Source organism: Triticum urartu, chromosome 6A (genome assembly GCF_056163025.1).
Source record: "Triticum urartu cultivar PI428250 chromosome 6A, HENAU_Tu73, whole genome shotgun sequence".
Classification (NCBI taxonomy): Eukaryota; Viridiplantae; Streptophyta; class Magnoliopsida; order Poales; family Poaceae; genus Triticum; species Triticum urartu.
In genome coordinates this window covers 595,384,327-595,401,708 of record NC_141878.1, presented here as the reverse complement: position 1 = coordinate 595,401,708, position 17,382 = coordinate 595,384,327, and the positions used below count along the sequence as shown (strand labels likewise).

The 17,382-nt window shown below is 46.3% G+C and overlaps 4 protein-coding genes across 5 annotated transcripts; 2 read left to right on the top strand and 2 right to left on the bottom strand.

The window, feature by feature from the left end:
- The first annotated feature begins 1,776 nt into the window (after nt 1-1,776).
- Nucleotides 1,777-7,516, top strand: LOC125515573 (signal peptide peptidase-like 4). The gene is made up of 14 exons (XM_048681066.2): nt 1,777-2,080; nt 3,429-3,587; nt 3,680-3,791; nt 4,191-4,307; nt 4,465-4,616; nt 4,694-4,876; nt 5,365-5,399; nt 5,552-5,708; nt 5,785-5,838; nt 5,923-6,015; nt 6,095-6,237; nt 6,461-6,531; nt 6,917-7,000; nt 7,097-7,516. The coding sequence occupies exons 1-14, from the start codon at nt 1,940-1,942 to the stop codon at nt 7,234-7,236; spliced, it is 1,641 nt and encodes a 546-aa protein (XP_048537023.1). The 5' UTR covers nt 1,777-1,939; the 3' UTR covers nt 7,237-7,516.
- Nucleotides 7,517-8,170: 654 nt separating this feature from the next.
- LOC125515571 (uncharacterized) lies at nt 8,171-10,969 on the top strand. Of its 2 annotated transcripts, none has more exons than XM_048681065.2 (5): nt 8,171-8,442; nt 8,556-8,618; nt 8,796-8,867; nt 9,031-9,111; nt 10,110-10,653. In XM_048681065.2, exons 1-4 carry the CDS (start codon nt 8,298-8,300, stop codon nt 9,090-9,092), a joined length of 342 nt encoding a protein of 113 aa, XP_048537022.1. In that variant the 5' UTR covers nt 8,171-8,297; the 3' UTR covers nt 9,093-9,111; nt 10,110-10,653. The 2 variants fall into 2 exon arrangements, with proteins under 2 accessions (XP_048537022.1, XP_048537021.1); XM_048681064.2 differs by lacking the exon at nt 10,110-10,653 and adding an exon at nt 10,660-10,969 and having other exon boundaries at nt 8,172-8,442.
- Nucleotides 10,970-11,168: 199 nt separating this feature from the next.
- LOC125513119 (peptidyl-prolyl cis-trans isomerase-like) lies at nt 11,169-13,055 on the bottom strand. The gene has a single exon (XM_048678163.2). The coding sequence runs from the start codon at nt 12,994-12,996 to the stop codon at nt 12,340-12,342; it is 657 nt and encodes a 218-aa protein (XP_048534120.2). The 5' UTR covers nt 12,997-13,055; the 3' UTR covers nt 11,169-12,339.
- A 1,626-nt stretch (nt 13,056-14,681) lies between these two features.
- LOC125517078 (peptidyl-prolyl cis-trans isomerase-like) lies at nt 14,682-15,632 on the bottom strand. Its single transcript, XM_048682286.2, has one exon. It carries the CDS (start codon nt 15,630-15,632, stop codon nt 14,979-14,981), a length of 654 nt encoding a protein of 217 aa, XP_048538243.2. The 3' UTR covers nt 14,682-14,978.
- Nucleotides 15,633-17,382: the final 1,750 nt, after the last annotated feature.

Here is a 17,382-nt window from a genome sequence, read left to right as displayed (position 1 = left end):
TTTCCTCCTTGTACCAGGGCTCCGGGTGAAAACCCTTGTTTGTTTGTTTGTTCAAGCTCGATAGCGGTGACACTTTGTGTCGTCACCCTCTTGGGGGCGTTGTCATGGAGCCCAGGCGTCTTCGGTTGGGCCTCGTCGAGGTGCTAGGCTAGTCCTATGCTTCTTGTTATATTTGTAGATTTGCTTTGTAAGAGGATCTCCTCATCACAATGTATTCGTTCCGCCGTCTATCTTGGTGTGGTGCTTCATATATAAAAGCGGGGCGAAAGCCTGTTTCGAGGTTAATTACTCCCGACCCAACTTTATCCATTGGATATAACCCTCTGTCCAAAGACACGAGAGAAATACAAGTTTCACCTTGATCACTTTTCCCACTCCATAGACAATGGCGTGGGATCTTATCGATATGCTGAAGAATCTTAAGGGGAATATTAAGAACACACACACACACACGCACACACACACGCACACGCACACGCACACACACACACACACCATATAAGTAGACATGCATGGAGGAGAGTGCTGAGTTAATGGTAGTGATTTTACTCAAAGAGACATAAATATGGTGTTTACTCTTCTTTCAATTCTGGACACTTGTAGTTCTGCATCCAAGTTGGAGAAAACGCCCAAACGAAACAACTTCTCAATTCTTGCACAAAACATAGCTAATAAACACATGGTCATAGTCTTTGCATGGTTCATTAAATCATGGTTGGTAGAAGCTGACAGGGAAGACACATTCTTTCTAGATGGAGCGCAAGGAGCCTTCACTTCAACATCTAGTTGTGTTCCAATCCTTTTATGTTTTCGTGCCAGTCTTCTTCAATGAGATGACACGACGAGGATGATATTTGGTTGGAAGATATGTTGTGTATGCAGATGGGCTTACATGAAGTTATGACCAAATTCAGTCAAATAAAGTTACCGAACTTTAACTCAAATATAATGAGTTAACACAGATCCACACGCTAATTGTCACTGCTCGTCGGCAATGGCGACAAAAAACAGGCTGAATAATTTAGTTATTGATTTCAGCTAAATCCTCCAAATCAAATGGTACCATGTCACTCCTTGTCATTGCACACGTCATCAAAAAAACAAGCTTTATGGATCCAATTTGTTATTTTGCCAGTTGGGATCTCACATGCCAGCGATTTTTCATGTTTTCTATCCAACTTATGAGTCGGTCATTTACGCCATCACAACCCATCTTCATCCACAATAACCCCCACCCCCTCAACCGTCCCCATCGGCCCGACGTCGTCACCAAGACATACAGTCACCTCCCTCATCGCCGGCCGCATCCCAACCCACAACCTCACTGCCATAACCATACGAACAACTATTGAATGTTCGCCTCCAAATTGCAAAACGACGTGTATTTTCGAACAAGCTTTTCAAAAAACACCACTAGTTGGCAACTTGTATTAATATTCTCTTTACAAGAGCAAGTTTAATGTAGTACTCCCTCCGTAAACTAATATAAAAGCTTTTAAATCACTAAAGTAGTAATCTAAATGCTTTTATATTAGTTTACAGAGGGAGTACTATTATTGTACTCCGGCAAGGTTTCTTTAGCAAATAGCAAAGGCAAAATGCTGAATGGAGCAAGTGATGAGAGCCCGGAATGGAACTCACAAGATTGCTTGCTCCACTTCCACTTCCACTTCCACTTAACTAACCCAAGCCCAAGAAAGAAAGAGCACGTGAAAGAAGCCGGCTTAGTTACTGGCATGCGGGCCCCACAGCCTACACATCTCCCCCCGTGCGGCGCCGGCCCCAGTTGCAGCCTCCGCCCGACGCTCACTCGCAGACAGATCTATCTCATCCCTCCCTCCCTCTTTCTCCCCGTCCGGCCGGCCATTCCAGCCGTCGACCGAGCTGCTCGCGGCCGATCCCTCCACCCAGCAATCCAGGCCCCACCGTAAGCGCGAGGATGGGCGCCGGGGCGCGGGCGACGGCGGCGGCGCTGCTGCTGGTGGCGGCGGCGCTCGCGGGGGTGGCCGCCGGCGGCGACATCGTCCACCAGGACGACGACGCGCCCAAGATCCCCGGCTGCTCCAACGACTTCATGCTCGTACGTCCCCCGCCACGCCCCCTCCCCTCCCTCCTCACCCCAGCTTCTCCCGAGTGAGTGGAGCTGCCGGCCCCAGTTCTCGATTCCGAGCCGTGCCCGGGTGGCCGGTGGAGCTCCGGTCTGGACGGGCGAGCGATCCCGGAGCCTGAGGAGCCGCGCGCGTGCTCGATCCGCGGATGGCGGAGTTAGGCGGCGCAGCTTTTGGTTACCGGGAATTCAGTTAGGTCGATCCGGGCAGGTGCTCCGGCTTCGGCTCTGGAGGAACACCGGCCAGCTCTGCGTGGAGTTAGGTATTTTTGTACTGCGAGCTGAGGAGATTCCGCCGCTAATTAACTATCCTGGAGGACTATGTTGCTGGTGGTGCTAGTATAGTAGTATTTGATCAGGGGCTAAGGACAGTTACTTACTACTGTATTTGACATGAGACTGAGCACCATACGAGCTATCTGAGGCTTTTAGTTGTCACGGTGTAGGTTCGAGAAATGGCCGGTTTTACAAGTCAGAAGTTGGTCAATGGGGGCAATTATGGCTTTGACATTGCATGGTCTTGTTAGCTAATACATGTCGCTATCGAGGGTTAGTATCTAGCTTTATCTTATTAAGCTGATTGGACTAGTCTTCAAAGCTGCTGGAGTTTTCCTAGATGTGCTGGATGGGTGATACTGATGATCCAACCTGCAGCAGGTATTGATGTCCTGGAATCATGTAGGAGAATGCTAGGACCTCAAAGATATCCATAGTCATTTCCAACTTCCACCCAATTACTTGTTGATACACTGCTGTGCGCGTAATCCACTCGAGCAGATATATTGTCTATCGCCTACTTAGTTTTTTTCTTATCTAATCGGCGGTCATAAGCTGTGTATATTATGACCAATGAGCTCCAACTGGGCTTATGTTACCAACTCAGAGCCTCATTAGTTTGGGACTAAAGGCTTTGTTGTTGTTGTCGTAATACCGCTCCGGTGGGCTCTTGGGTTACCACTTACCTAGATGGAGGTGGCTGTTTGCCTTTTAGTGTTAAGTAAACGATGGGAGGGATGTAAGGCCACAACTCAAGGGCGCGAAAATTGAAATTTGGTTAGTACAATCAACTTTGTCGTTTAGGCTCTATATCGTAGTGCTGACCCACCTAATGGTTTACGCAAGAGGAGCCAACACGTGAGGGTTCGGTTCCCACACCAACAAGGGAAAAGTATGGTTGTCTCTGAATCTCCGATGCTTCTCTTCATCCTCAACGCTGCAGCTCTTTCTTATTTCCCGACGGAGATTTTATACTTTAGCATCTACTTCTTTTTAATGGACAATGTACTCACTCTCAAATTTTGTTTCCTCACCTTGTTATCAGGTAAAGGTGCAAACTTGGGTCAAAAACAGAGAGACCGATGAGTTTGTTGGTGTTGGTGCTCGGTTTGGCCCCATAATAGAGTCAAAGGAAAAGCACGCGAACCGGACAGGACTACTAATAGCAGACCCTTTTGATTGTTGTACCCCTCTCAAAGAAAAGGTTACCTTTCTGGAAAAACATGATTTAGCTGTTTGCGATTTTTTTATAGTATCCTACGTTGTTATGTAGTGATTAATTATTCTTTGATTTAGGTCGCTGGAGAAGTTTTGCTAGTGCAAAGAGGAGATTGTAAGTTCACTACAAAAGCTAAGGTTGCTGAAGATGCTGGTGCTTCTGCTATTATAATCCTGAATAATCGGCATGGTATGCCCAATATGACCTGTCTAATAAAATTCAACATGCAATGTTTTCCATTTATGATCTTTCTTAACTGGTGTTCAATTAGAAGATAACATGTTAGGATACAGTTAAATGAGGACATGAGGTACAAAAGTTCCTATATCGATGGGAAATGCCCTACCTTTGAGTGCGGATCAACAAAACAAGTTGCCTGAAAATGTATATACCATTTTTTACCACTAGAATGACCTATCACAACCTTACTTTAGCCTTTTGATTATTTATTGGACAATTGTTTTTCATAGTTGCGCGTGCACATTTGGCGGTGCATGTTTGCGTATTTAGAAGAGCACACTTTTGGCTCATGCCTTGTCTTTCCACACGTGTGTTAGGCGTTAACAAATGGCATATGTTTGCTTGCAGAGCTATACAAGATGGTTTGTGATCAAAATGAAACGGATCTGGATATAAATATACCTGCAGTTCTTCTGCCAAAAGATGCAGGCACCATTTTACAGGGTCTTCTCTCACTTGGTAAAGGTAAATCATTAGGTCTTTAATCCCCTCAAATCTTGTACATTGCCCCGTGAACACAAGGTTGTCTAACCCCTATATTTGGTTTATTTATTTATTTATGTATTTGGTACTCTTCTACCATATTATATTTATAGCTAATAGGCTCTTTCAATTTTCTCAGTGTCAGTGCAGTTATACTCTCCAGATCGACCCCTAGTTGATACGGCTGAGGTGTTTCTATGGCTTATGGCTGTTGGTACCATTCTTGGCGCATCATACTGGTCAGCATGGAGTGCTCGAGAAGCACTTATTGAACAAGAGAAACTTCTAAAGGTTTCAGTTGATGCTTTATACGATCAGTTATTTTGGATTTTCGGAAAGAGAAACTAACAGGCACATTATTCGTATAGGATGGCCATGAAAGTTCAGTTAACATTGAGGCCGAAGGTTCTACTGGTATGGTAGATATCACCATGACATCGGCAATGCTGTTTATTGTGGTTGCATCACTGTTTTTGGTAATGCTTTACAAATTGATGTCTCACTGGTTTGTGGAGCTCCTGGTGGTTATATTTTGCATTGGTGGTGTAGAGGTGCGTATGATGAAATCCTTTTTAAAATTATACTTATTTCAACTTTGCCACTGCTTTTTTTTTGCGAGGTCACTGCTTTAAATTTTGATTTGTAGTACTGTATGCTTAGTTACTAAAACAGAATAGTACTTATATAGTATTCCACATTAAAACTAGATGGCACAAATCATGAATCTATGCAATTTGGAGAATGGTTAAATTAGGCCCTTAAATGTTAAACCTTCTTTAAACAAAGGTGTCATCCGTTTTCCCTACAGAGCATTGAAGTTCTTCCTTTTTAACCTGTACCTTTTGATTTGAACACTAAAGATATTATCCAAAAATGAACAAATAGCTTTGTGGCTGCTGTTGAATGACCAACATCACACTTATCTAGTACAGCTGCAGAGTGAACCGATCTTGATTTCGTTCATTGATATCTTATTTTGCTATATTTCGTCGCCAATTTCTTGAGCTGATGACACATTATGCTTTCCTTTTTTATCCAGGGTTTGCAAACATGCCTGGTGGCTTTATTGTCAAGGTAAATTTATTGCTCTACGAGATACATTCATATTTTCTGGGTATATGCAGTGTAGATATGTTTCAGTTCTCCTTTTAATCTGTGGTTTTGCAGCAATAGCTTAAAGAAAAGGGTAAATGTGTTACTGACCTGAAAACTGTGGTATCTTTCAGATGGTTTAAACCCGCCGCAAGATCATTTGTAAAAGTGCCATTTTTTGGAGCTGTTTCATACCTTACATTGGCAGTTTGTCCATTTTGCATCGTCTCTGCTGTTTTATGGGCTGTTTATCGCCGGATGCCCTATGCATGGATTGGGCAAGATGTTCTTGTAAGTGCAGTTTTGTTTTTTGCACCCTCCATTGTGATTATTCTCTGTTGATTAACATCATGCTTTGTGCCTTCAGGGTATCGCACTGATTGTTACTGTGATCCAGATTGTGAGGATACCAAATCTTAAGGTAATTGTTTCTGCTCCTTGGTTTCTGCTTTCGATGCAGTGAAGGACCTTGATGCCAATTATTTATTTGCTCATAATTGGTCAGGTGGGGTCTGTTCTTCTCGGCTGTTCCTTCTTGTATGACATCTTCTGGGTTTTCATATCCAAGATGTTGTTTCATGAGAGCGTGATGATTGTGGTATGTACAAATGACTATTGTGATATTATGCTTTTTTTGCTCCGCAGACATGCTAGTTATGCTTGTGATTTGCCTGCAGGTTGCACGTGGTGATAACACTGACGAAGATGGTGTACCCATGCTGTTAAAGATCCCACGCATGTTTGATCCATGGGGTGGATACAGTATCATAGGCTTTGGTGATATCCTTCTTCCAGGACTGCTGGTTGCTTTTGCGCTAAGGTTAGTGCGCTAAATTTGGGTTCCTGGCTTGTCATTTGTAAAATTTAATATATATTTTGGAAGGGTGGATTTCATAATTAGAGGCTGCAGAACAACTGTCATCATGCATAATTAGCTGGATAATTAGCTGTGTTACTGCATGCCAATTTCCTTGAACTTACATTATGCTTGCAAGTAGTTGAGCTCTCTCCACTTAGTATTTACATTTCCCTATCTTCTTTAGGTACGATTGGGCTGCCAGGAAGACCTTACAATCTGGTTACTTTCTGTGGTCAATGGTTGCGTACGGTTCTGGTAAGACATCACCCGCTTCCATATCAACTATGTGTTTCTGTATTTTTGTAGTTTGCGGACTTGCTTAATTATCATGTCCTATCTCATATGGAATTAATTATGTAATACAAACAACTTTCAAATAAACGCATCTCAAGGCGATTCACAACTCATGGTTACTTTTCAATGTTTTTCTTGCTAGGGATGTGCTTTTCATTGAATAAATGAAGTAAGGCCCCCTTTCTGATTGCTTCGAACATGAACACCGTTTTTTTTTTTGCGGAAAATAACATGAATACCATTGATACCCTATATGTTGATACATACAGTTCTGTAAAACCCGCTGGCAATAAGTTGGCATTTTTCACCTGAACTTCTGACAATAATGTATATTTGTCTCCTTTAGGTCTTCTGATAACCTACGTCGCCTTGAATCTCATGGATGGTCACGGCCAACCGGCTCTTCTTTACATCGTGCCCTTCACGCTTGGTAAGGAGGAAATCCCACCTTTGTGCCCATCAATAAATTTCATATCGTCAGATCCTTGAGCCCGTGCCTTGAACAAAACCACCATGTCAACTGCAGGAACTTTCATATCACTCGGTAAAAAGCGGGGGGAGCTGAGGAACCTGTGGATGAAAGGACAGCCTCCGAGAGTCTGCACGCACTCGCATCCTCCTCCGAAGGACTCTGCGGACTCTGCTGCTCATGTAATCTCATCGTAGATAGCGGCTCGCCTTATCGTAGCGTAATGGTTCCTTGGCTGGAGGCGAAAGTGCGGCTCCGCTGATCTGTTGTGTGACCCTGTTCCGTGGGTGTGTCTAATATGGACAGAACCAATCCCATTAGTTGTACATAGATAGAGCCTTGTGGTTTGCTTCTCTTGTTGTGGCTGCTTCTACTTGTGTACTTGGAGAGTAGTACCTCCTTTCCTGTTTGTTTGTAAGGTCCGTATCCCTAGATCGACAATTTGACCAACATAATGAAAGTTCTATATTATAAAAACGTGCCATTAAAAACTTCGAATGCTATATTTTCCTAATGGTACAAATTTTGTGATATCCAATTCATATTACAATTGTAAAATTAACGATGTGAGGGATCTATATAAACTGAAAGGGAGGGAGTATATATGTTTTCGTTGCGATTGTGATTGCATCCTATCGAAAGATTTATATCTACTCTTCTTGCCCCACATCTGCTCTCTTCTCATTTATACAAAAAATTACTAGCATCCACATCACCAAATATATACCCTCTCTGTTCCAAAATAAACAACTCAACTTTGTACTAATTTTATACTAAAATTAGTACAAAGTTGAGTCGCTTATTTTGGGACGGAGGGAGTATTATATAACTATATATATATTTTATGATGAATCTAATAATGAGACTAATTTAGCAGTTGTGTCTATTTTTCTGGTAGATTTGGCGAAACTTAAAATAAGTTTGACTTAGAACAAGCCTATAACTTTATGCATTTTTTATTAAAACGGAGCGAGTATATATCTGGACGGATTTCCATCAATACTGTATATATGTACTCCTCCCCTCCAGCGGCGGCCTGCAAGCCAGGCCCAGGCCGGACATGCCGCGAGCCGGTAGGGCCGGCCCACGCCCTCGGGCCCGCCGCGAGGAGAAAGGAGAGGGCCTCGTCCGATTTCCAGGAGAGAGTTTCGTCCCCAACCTCCCTCTCTTCTCCCTCACGCTCAAAAAAAATCTCTCCTCACTCTGATCCGTCGCGCCGCCCGCCGCCTGCCGACCGCCGAGGTTCTGCGACGCCGCGATGCCGGGGAGCAAGAGGAGCCGGGTCTGGATCCCCGCCCCTGATCCCGGTGCGACGCCGCCGCCGCCCGCCGCGGCCCCGCCTCTTCGTCCTCCCCTGCCGCCGGCGCGCGCCGCCGCTTCATCCGGGGACGCGCTGGTCAAAGGTACGGCTCCTTTCTCGGCGTGGAACATTCCGTTGCGTCGTACAAATGGTGCTCCATGCTCACTGACTGGCTGGCCCCTCTCCTGCCTCCGCGACCCGATTCCGAAACCCTAGGCCGGGGCGGCGCCGACGGATGCCGCGTCCAGTCCATGGCCATGGCCGACCTCCTCGTCCAAGGTACCGCACTGCTCCTCCCTTCATCTGCTCTATCAGTAGTCTCCACGTTTGATTTGAATGAATGAAAATGGTGCTGGCCAGTTGTTACTGATGGGTTTGCTCTAGTCAGACTGTTCCATTGTTCGTCTCTGCATGTATCGAACGTACGTACCGGGATGACCAGTTTTTGTGTTTCAGAGCAACCGATTGACGATGATGCACCTGATGCAGAGGTTGGCGAATCGAGTGAAACGGACACCCCATTTAGAGGTAAGACTTGCTTTCACCTTTTCTCTGTACAAGTGTAGAGACAAGACTGAATGTTGCAACAATCAATAGCCAGAAAGCACCTAGGTTTGGTAATTGTACCAGCTGTATTTTCTTTCTTCAGGCTGTGCATTACTCATTCAGTTTTCCATCTTATCAAATTTAGGTGGAGTGTTCCAAACTGAATCAGAAAAAACAGTCTTACTGGGCAAGGACTCAATCCAGTAGGCAACAGCAACTTTACAAGGTAGCAAGTTTAACACCTCCTGTTTACTTTCTATCTGAACGCTGAAAGTGCTTTCTTATCACTTATTTTGTTCATTATGCGATATGTATGGCTTCGAGTAATTTATGATCTGTTCATCCCATGTGGTAGTCCATTTGAAATCTCTAAAAAGACAAATATTTAGGAACGGAGGGAGTAGAATTTTGACCACTTTTTAGTTCTAATGTTACCACTCTGCTTTATGCTTACTTGAATGGGGTGCGTTCTCATAGTACCTTTCTTCCTTGAGGAATACATGTTCTGCATTTATCATGCTTATCTAAAAATAAGTCATAACACCATTTAAAAAAAGAGTTAAATGCACTAGAGGTCCTAAAAGTTTCGTCGCGGTGTCACTTTAGTCCTAATTCTTCCAAAATGCACCTTTAGGTCCTAATTCTTTAGTAAGTGGTTCACCCGTGGTCCTCTTTTCATGAGCGCTCATTGACCTGCTTGCGTCGCGCGTTCACCCACGCCACATCAACACAGGGCCCATCCGCCAGGCGAGAAACGTCCTAAAGGTTTCTGGGCAGTGTCACTTACTATTGGGCCCATTGTTGACGTGGCATGGGTCAATGCGCCACGCGGGCAGGTCAACGAGCGCTCGTGAAAAAAGGACCTCAGCAGAGGAGGTCAGCCAGCAGCAGCTCAAGGGCACGCAGCAGCAGGAGAAGGTCAGCCAGCAGCAGGAGGAGGTCAGCCAGCAGCAGCAGCTCAAGCGCGGCCAGCTTGGCGTTAGTAGTTATAGTCCATCGCTCTCTATCTCTGCTGCTAGAAACGGTTGATGGATGGTAGTTCTAGTCCCACTCCGTCGCTTCCGATTTGAGCTACAAGTGCAAAACCTTTTTTGGCTGGAATGGTGCCGTGTCGTGGACCTTAGGCAGTTTGACGGATAAGATTCTGTGCCGTCTTGATGGATTGACGTTCTCGATCCGATTCTGTGTTGGGTATCATCGTCGCTCATGACCATTTTCTGGCAGAGAATTGTTGGAGCTGTCAGGAAGAAAGAAGCAGCAGTTGCAGGTGGTCTTGGTTCTGTGTACAAGGTTACTCTTCATTTTGTGATTTTGCATCTGAAAGTTACTCATCATACTAAAACGAGACTCGAGCTTAGAGTTGTCCTTGTTCCAGATTGGTTAATTTTGTCCATTCGTCAGCTCTCTCATAATATGGCCCATTATACTACGTCCATTGACTATGCATGATAAGTTGATGTGATAGTTAAGGACTATATGTAACAGTATAACACCACCTGGAATTTAGATGCATGTTGTGGTTGTCACGGAGAAAGGAAGAAGGAAATTCTCCTTTGAAATTGCGTGCAAAGTAGTACTTCCTCCGTTCCAAATTAGTCGTCGCAGAAATGGGTGTATCTAGAATTAAAATACATCTAGATACATCCATATATGCGACAAGTAATTCGGAACGGGGAGGGAGTAGAACACAGGAGGAAATTCTTGTATGAAGTTTGACACAGGTGCACGTATGGGGCCATGGATGAAATGCTTATTCTGCTCATGTCCTTCCTAGATGGGTGGGTCATGTGATGTGAGGGCGCGCCACGCACGGCAGACACGCCGGGACTTGGCAGGGGAGGATGCATGCCGAGGAGCACGTCGTTGGGGAAGCATATGCCATTGTCGTCGGTCCTGTCCATCTGTACATTGTCGTCGTAGGGTCCGAACACAAGTTTTATTCTACATTACATGGATGCTAATAAGCAAAGCCATGCCTGCACTTAGCAAATTATCAACCCCTCCTTTTGCTGTTAAATATTATTACTTCACATTATGTGTATGCCTGTAAACAAACCTATTACATATTAGTATACCTTGGTCTATTGTTTTGGATGGTACAAGCTATGTAAATTCTACTGCTCTCATATTGAACCCTCTGGCTGATACTATTTGGTATTCATAGGGAAATAAACCTCAATGTTAGAAGAATTATACCAATAATACAAATCGAGTTCGCAATGTTGTGCCCAACGATAACTTGGATTTTGCCATTCCAGCATCTCGATTTTTGTGCTCCTATACCTGAAACATAATGTGAAATACTCCAAAATATCTCAAATATTTCTGTTGTCTAATTGTTTATATATTTATGAAATTCCTCTCTTTGATTACTACTCCCTCCGTTGGCAAATAAGATGTCTTGGATATTTTAGTATGGACTAGGTACACACTGAAATGAGCGAACAAACATACTAAAACATATCCATATACATCCGATTCAAAAAAGTTAGAACATCTTATGTTATGAATAAGACCGGTCGAGGGAAACAATGGTGAGTTGTACATACAGGACCGGTGGCGATCGATCGAGTTGTATAAATAAGTACTGGTGGCTGGTGAGATGGTTTTCGTCTCCGTTTGTTATGTGAGTTGATTCCGAGTTCATGTCTAACACACACATTTTGGTAATTTTGTGTGTGTTGGAACTTCCTTTCTGGCCTTCGCATCACAATGGCTGCCGCCGCACACCACATCCCACAGATCGGCGGAGCTGGCCGTCTCCAGGCCGGCGCGCTCGCCGACAACCAGTTTAAAGAGGGGTGAAATACGTGTTGCATCCTGGATGAAATACTATAAAGTCTAAAAGGGAAAGTTAATAAAAGGGAAATAAAGTTTGATTATATACCAAATGTTTTAGCTTACCAATTTTGATGGAAAATAACCATTGCCCACGAACAGAGACCCAGTAGCCTAAAGAGTCACCTAAAACCCGCCTAAACCAACCATGGAGATCCCATTGCACACATAACTTATGGGAGAATCGGGTGCGTTTACCAACAGACAATTCGTATTGACAAACCGTGTGAGATATATGTTTTTCGTTACATACAATTATCCTTATGACCGTTGTGCGATAGAACACATATCAGAGCATAAAACATACTTTCCTCCTCAACACAAGATATCTGAGGAAAATTGGTGGACAAAACAAATAGCAAAAAAATAAATTTGTCAAAGTTATGAAACTTTGTGGTTTTGATTATGACGAAATGTTTTAGGCCTTTGCAAAATTTGATGGAAGATCACCATGCCCACCGAACACAGATCCAGCAGGCTAAAGAGTCCACCTAGAACCCTAGAGATCTCACTGGACAGATAATATAAAGACCCGACACGACTAACGCGAGCTTGTTATATAGATCGACGAGGCGGCACTGAAGGACGACGGACTGCTGACGAATGTCTGCGGGAGCTAGCCGCAGTCGGCAATGACGATGGACTTGGTGCAGCTGCGGCTGTGGGGGCCCACCTTCACGATATTATTGACGACGTCCATGCCCTCGACGACCTTGCCGAAGACTACGTGATGGCGGTTGAGCCACGGGCCGGAGGCGGTGCAGATGAAGAACTGGGAGCCGTTGGTGTTGGGCCCCGCGTTGGCCATGGAGAGCATCCCGGGCGTGTGCTGGTGGACGAACTTCTCGTCGGGGAACTTGTCGCCATAGATGGACTCGCCGCCGGTGCCGTCACCCCTGGTTATGTCGCCGCCCTGGCACATGAAGCCTGGGATCATGTAGTGGAACGCGGTTCCCTTGTAGTGCAGCGGCTTGCCGCTCTTACCGACGCCCTTCTCGCCGGTGCAGAGCGCGCGAAAGTTCTCCGCCGTCTTGGGCACGTCCTTGGCGAAGAGCTCCATCACGATGCGGCCTGCGGGGGCGCCGCCGATGGTCATGTCGAAGAACACCATTAGAGGGAGGGGCTTGTGGGCGTCGAAGAGGGCGCGCCACACACGGCAGACACACCGGGACTTGGCGACGGCGCGGCGGGGGAGGCGGCAGAGTATGTCGAGTAGCACGTCGTAGGGGAAGCACACACCATTGCCATCGCCATCGGTCCCCTCCATCTCCATGTGGCCGGCCGGCAGGCCTGCAGATCGAACAGATCGGAGAAGGCGCAGACCTTGGTATCGAGTATCGATAGAGGCAAACGAAGGCGAGTTGGCGGCTGGCCAGAAGGCGAGTAGTGCATGATATGGATCTGTCTATCTGGCACGCGTTCGTGAGTTGATTCCGAGTCCATGCCCAAGACGCACGTTTACCTTTGGTTTTGTGTGTTGGAGCTTCCTTTTTTATGGCCTTCCATCCATCGCATCAATGGCTGCTACGGTTTGAGGACTGGGATTTCTATGCGGGGATCGATTCTGCTTTGGCCTTGGATGGGAACAGTCCTGCGTGCATGTACAAGGAACACGACGATGGCAGCCTCTAGACTGACCGACTCTGACGAGCAGATAGAGTCCGGACATGCAAATATAGAGCAAATCCCAATATATGTATTGTGGCTACGTGGCAGCGGGTGGGTCCCACCTGTCAGCGAAAGAGCACAAACAATATAAAGAAGTAAAAATACTGCACCCTCAACGGTTCGAACTTGCGACATACTCCCTCCGTTCCATATTACTTGTCGTTGATTTAGTACAAAGTACTGGGATGCCTCGCTAACCAACCCACCGGGCATATGGTTGAGAGGCTATCCACCACTAGGGCAGGGATAGCCAAATTTTTTGGGGGGATGCCACACTTTTGATTTAAGAAGGATCGGGATAACCAGATCCAGCGAATATTCCTTCAAAACATGGTTGGCACGAGCCGCACAATTTTGGCAGATGGTGGCAACCACCCGCGCGCACAACCCTCTCGAGCCCATGAAGCGTTATCTTTTCCTTCCCTCACCCCTCCCGAACAGAACAAGGCATTGTTGGCGGCTATGATTGGGATCGGTGGCGACTACAATTTGGCCACCACACCTCTCTCACGCCGCCCTTTGACAACAATTATTTATTTTTTGTCTAATTAAAATAAGATAAAATAAAATAGATTCAGGGGAATAAGTTGCTTGGAACTGACTGAAAGAGCTCTCGGGCAACTCATCTAAATTTTATAGTCATCCCGTAAGAGGAAGTTTCTTAATGAAGCTCTTGGAGTTGCTCTAGCAGTCTTGAAAATAATAGGTCAGTGAAGAGTGTCACCGATGTAGATGCCTACTAGGTTAGCATGCAGCTCCGCCTTTTACACACTGGAGCAAATGGGAATAAAATCCCAAGCAAATGTAGTGACCTCACCATTGGAAAGCTCACACCCACATTTATCTTAACACCTTCAGATGAAGAAGGCAGGCACACAACATTTGTAACCGCGGGAGAGGAAGGTCAACCTGTTATGGTATTGAGATAATACAGATTTTCCTTGCCGTTGGTGTCCACACACGAAACTCCATGGCAGCCCGAGAATGACGCTCAATAGCTCTGCAGATATTTAACTGATCTGAGGACGGTCTCCCTCCACTCTCTAAAAATCACATAAATAGAAATTGCGAACGCACCGAACAACTTATAATTTCAAGCAAAATTAACAACCACTAGGGTCCGGAATTGACAAAAAACCATCTCGGGGGAGATCCCATATATCCCTCATCCGCTCATGGCCAAACGCAACGCACGCGCCTTTGTGCAAGACACTAGTGCATAAAACATACTTTCCTCTGCAACCCCATAAATATAACACATACCTGAGAAGGCTTGGTGGTGGACAAAAAAATCTCGCAAGAATTCAATGACGAACGGCGCATTTATATCCTTTGATTTGATTACAAATTGTTCTAGCCGCTTGCAAAATTTGATGGAAGATAACCATAGCGGCCGGACAGAGATCGGGCAGCCTAAAGAGTTCACTAGGGTAAAACCCTCCTAAATCATGCAATCATGGAGATCTCATTGGATGGACAATGGGAAGACCCAACACGACGCATGCAAACCTGTTATTTAGACCGACGACAAGACATCCGAGGAAGACGAATTGCTGACTAATGGCCGCGGGGCGCGTAGGCCTAGAGCTAGCCGCAATCGGCGATGACGACGGGCATGGTGCAGCTGCCGCTGAGGGAGCCCACCTTCTCGATGTTCCTGAGGACATCCATGCCCTCGACGACCTCGCCAAAGACTACGTGCTTGCCGTCAAGCCAAGGGCAGGGGACGAGGCAAATGAAGAACTGGGAGCCATTGGCGTTGGGCCCCGCGTTGGCCATGTAGACCATCCCGGGCTTGATGTGCTTGCGGATGAAATTCTCGTCGGGGAACTTGCCGCCATAGATGGACTCGCCGCCGGTGCCGTTGCCCTTGGTGAAGTCCCCGCCCTGGATAATGATGTCGGGGGTCACACGGTGGAACGCTGTGCCCTTGTAGTGCAGCGGCTTGCCGCTCCTGCCGATGCCCTTCTCGCCGGTGCATAGAGCGCGGAAGTTCTCCGCCGTCTTGGGCACGTCGTTGGCGAAGAGCTCCATCACGATGCGGCCTGCAGGGGTGCCGCCGATGGTCACGTCGAAGAACACAATCGGGGGGAGGGGCTTGTGCGCGTCGAGGAGGGCGCGCCACACACGGCAGACGCAGCGGGACTTGGCGACGGCGCGGCGGGGGAGGCGGCGGAGGATGTCGAGTAGCACGTCGTAGGGGAAGCATACACCATTGCCGTCGCCGACGGTGCCCTCCATGTGGGCGGCCGGCATGCGCGCAGATCGATCTGCTCGGAAAAGGCGCAGATCTTATTGATCTATATCTATACTACTTATAAAAGAGCAAACATTATCTTCTCTAAGTGCACCTCACAAAACGTACATGGATATATTACCATCGCATGATTAGTCCCACTAAACTCAATCTAACGGCTAGCCTTAACCGAATCTGTTCTCTGTGTGCACTTAGCAATTTACATTGACTGACCATACTCCACCGCGGAGGAAAATATGAAAGTCCATGCCTGGTCGATTAGGAAACTATAATCACGGACACATCCTATTAAGAAACTAATCACGGGCACATCTAATTATTAGGAAACTAATCACAAACTCATCCTATTATTCTATACTACTTATAAAAGAGCAAACATTATCTTCTCTAAGTGCACCCCACAAAACGTACACGGATACATTACCACCGCATGATTAGTCCCACTAAACTCAATCTAACGGCTATCCTTAACCGAATCTGTTCTCTGTGTGCACTTAGCAATTTACATTGACTGACCGTACTCCACCGTGGAGGAAAATATGAAAGTCCATGCCTGGTCGATTAGGAAACTATAATCACGGACACATCCTATTAAGAAACTAATCACGGGCACATCTAATTATTAGGAAACTAATTACAAACTCATCCTATTATTAGGAAAAAAAATCACGCGTGCATCGTATTATTAGGAAAATAATTACGAGCCATCCTATTAGGAAATTAATCACGAACGCATCTAATTATTGGGAAACTAATCATGGTTGCATCCTATTAGATAACTAATCACGAACGTATCTAATTATTAGGAAACTAATCGCGAGCGCATCCTATCGTCTCCTATCAGGGAATCGTGATCGCGAGTCGCCAGCCGTCACCAGCCCACCACCCACGCGAGCCACAATGGGAGACACGCGAGGAGGAGCTGCGGCTTCCTCCGAACACACTTCTACTGACTGCAACGACTTCGTCCACATCCTGGGCATGCTCTCCGGGAACCATCGGCATCTGCGTCGACTTCGGCTCCATCCACAACACCCACGCTGACAACCACCCACCGCCAAGGTCCTTCAAGTGGGGGCAACGCTGAGTATCTTGGACCAATATAAGCGGGCCAAAAAAATCTGCCCCCACAACCATGCATGTAGATTCGCCTGGTCGCCAACCATCATCATCCCCAGGGCGGTGCAGGTCTCAGCCACTGTGCAACAGGTGAAGCTAATCACGGCCCCATCTCACTCGTCCGAAGCCACCCCCGACTCCCTCAGCTCTGACGCGTGCTGCTCCGTTGGACACGCTTGTCCGGTACTCGCGCGTGGACGACGTCGTCCAAAGCTAATCCCGGTGCGTGGAGGCCGCCGCCTCAAAGCTGGACGACTGACTCACCTGCGTCGACAATGCCGCCCAGCTGGTGAGAGGACACGGTCGCCGCGGCCGCTCGCAGGCCTAAACGACAGAGACTCTCGCCTTCACGCGAACGCACCACACACACGCATTAATCAAGTAAGTATCGAGTGTTGTTTTTTTACTGTCATCGCTACCTCGCCGGTGGTGACACATCTAGAAGTACAGGAACTAGAGATGAGGCAATGAGAAACAGAGGAGCGTTGGAGCACACACAGAGACGTTCGCCTTCTTTCTTTATTTATTTTTTCACTGATTTCACGTACCTGCAACAGACATCCCTATTTTTTTAAGTACTGACTACCGGTTATTACATGGCCAACTCACGACTAC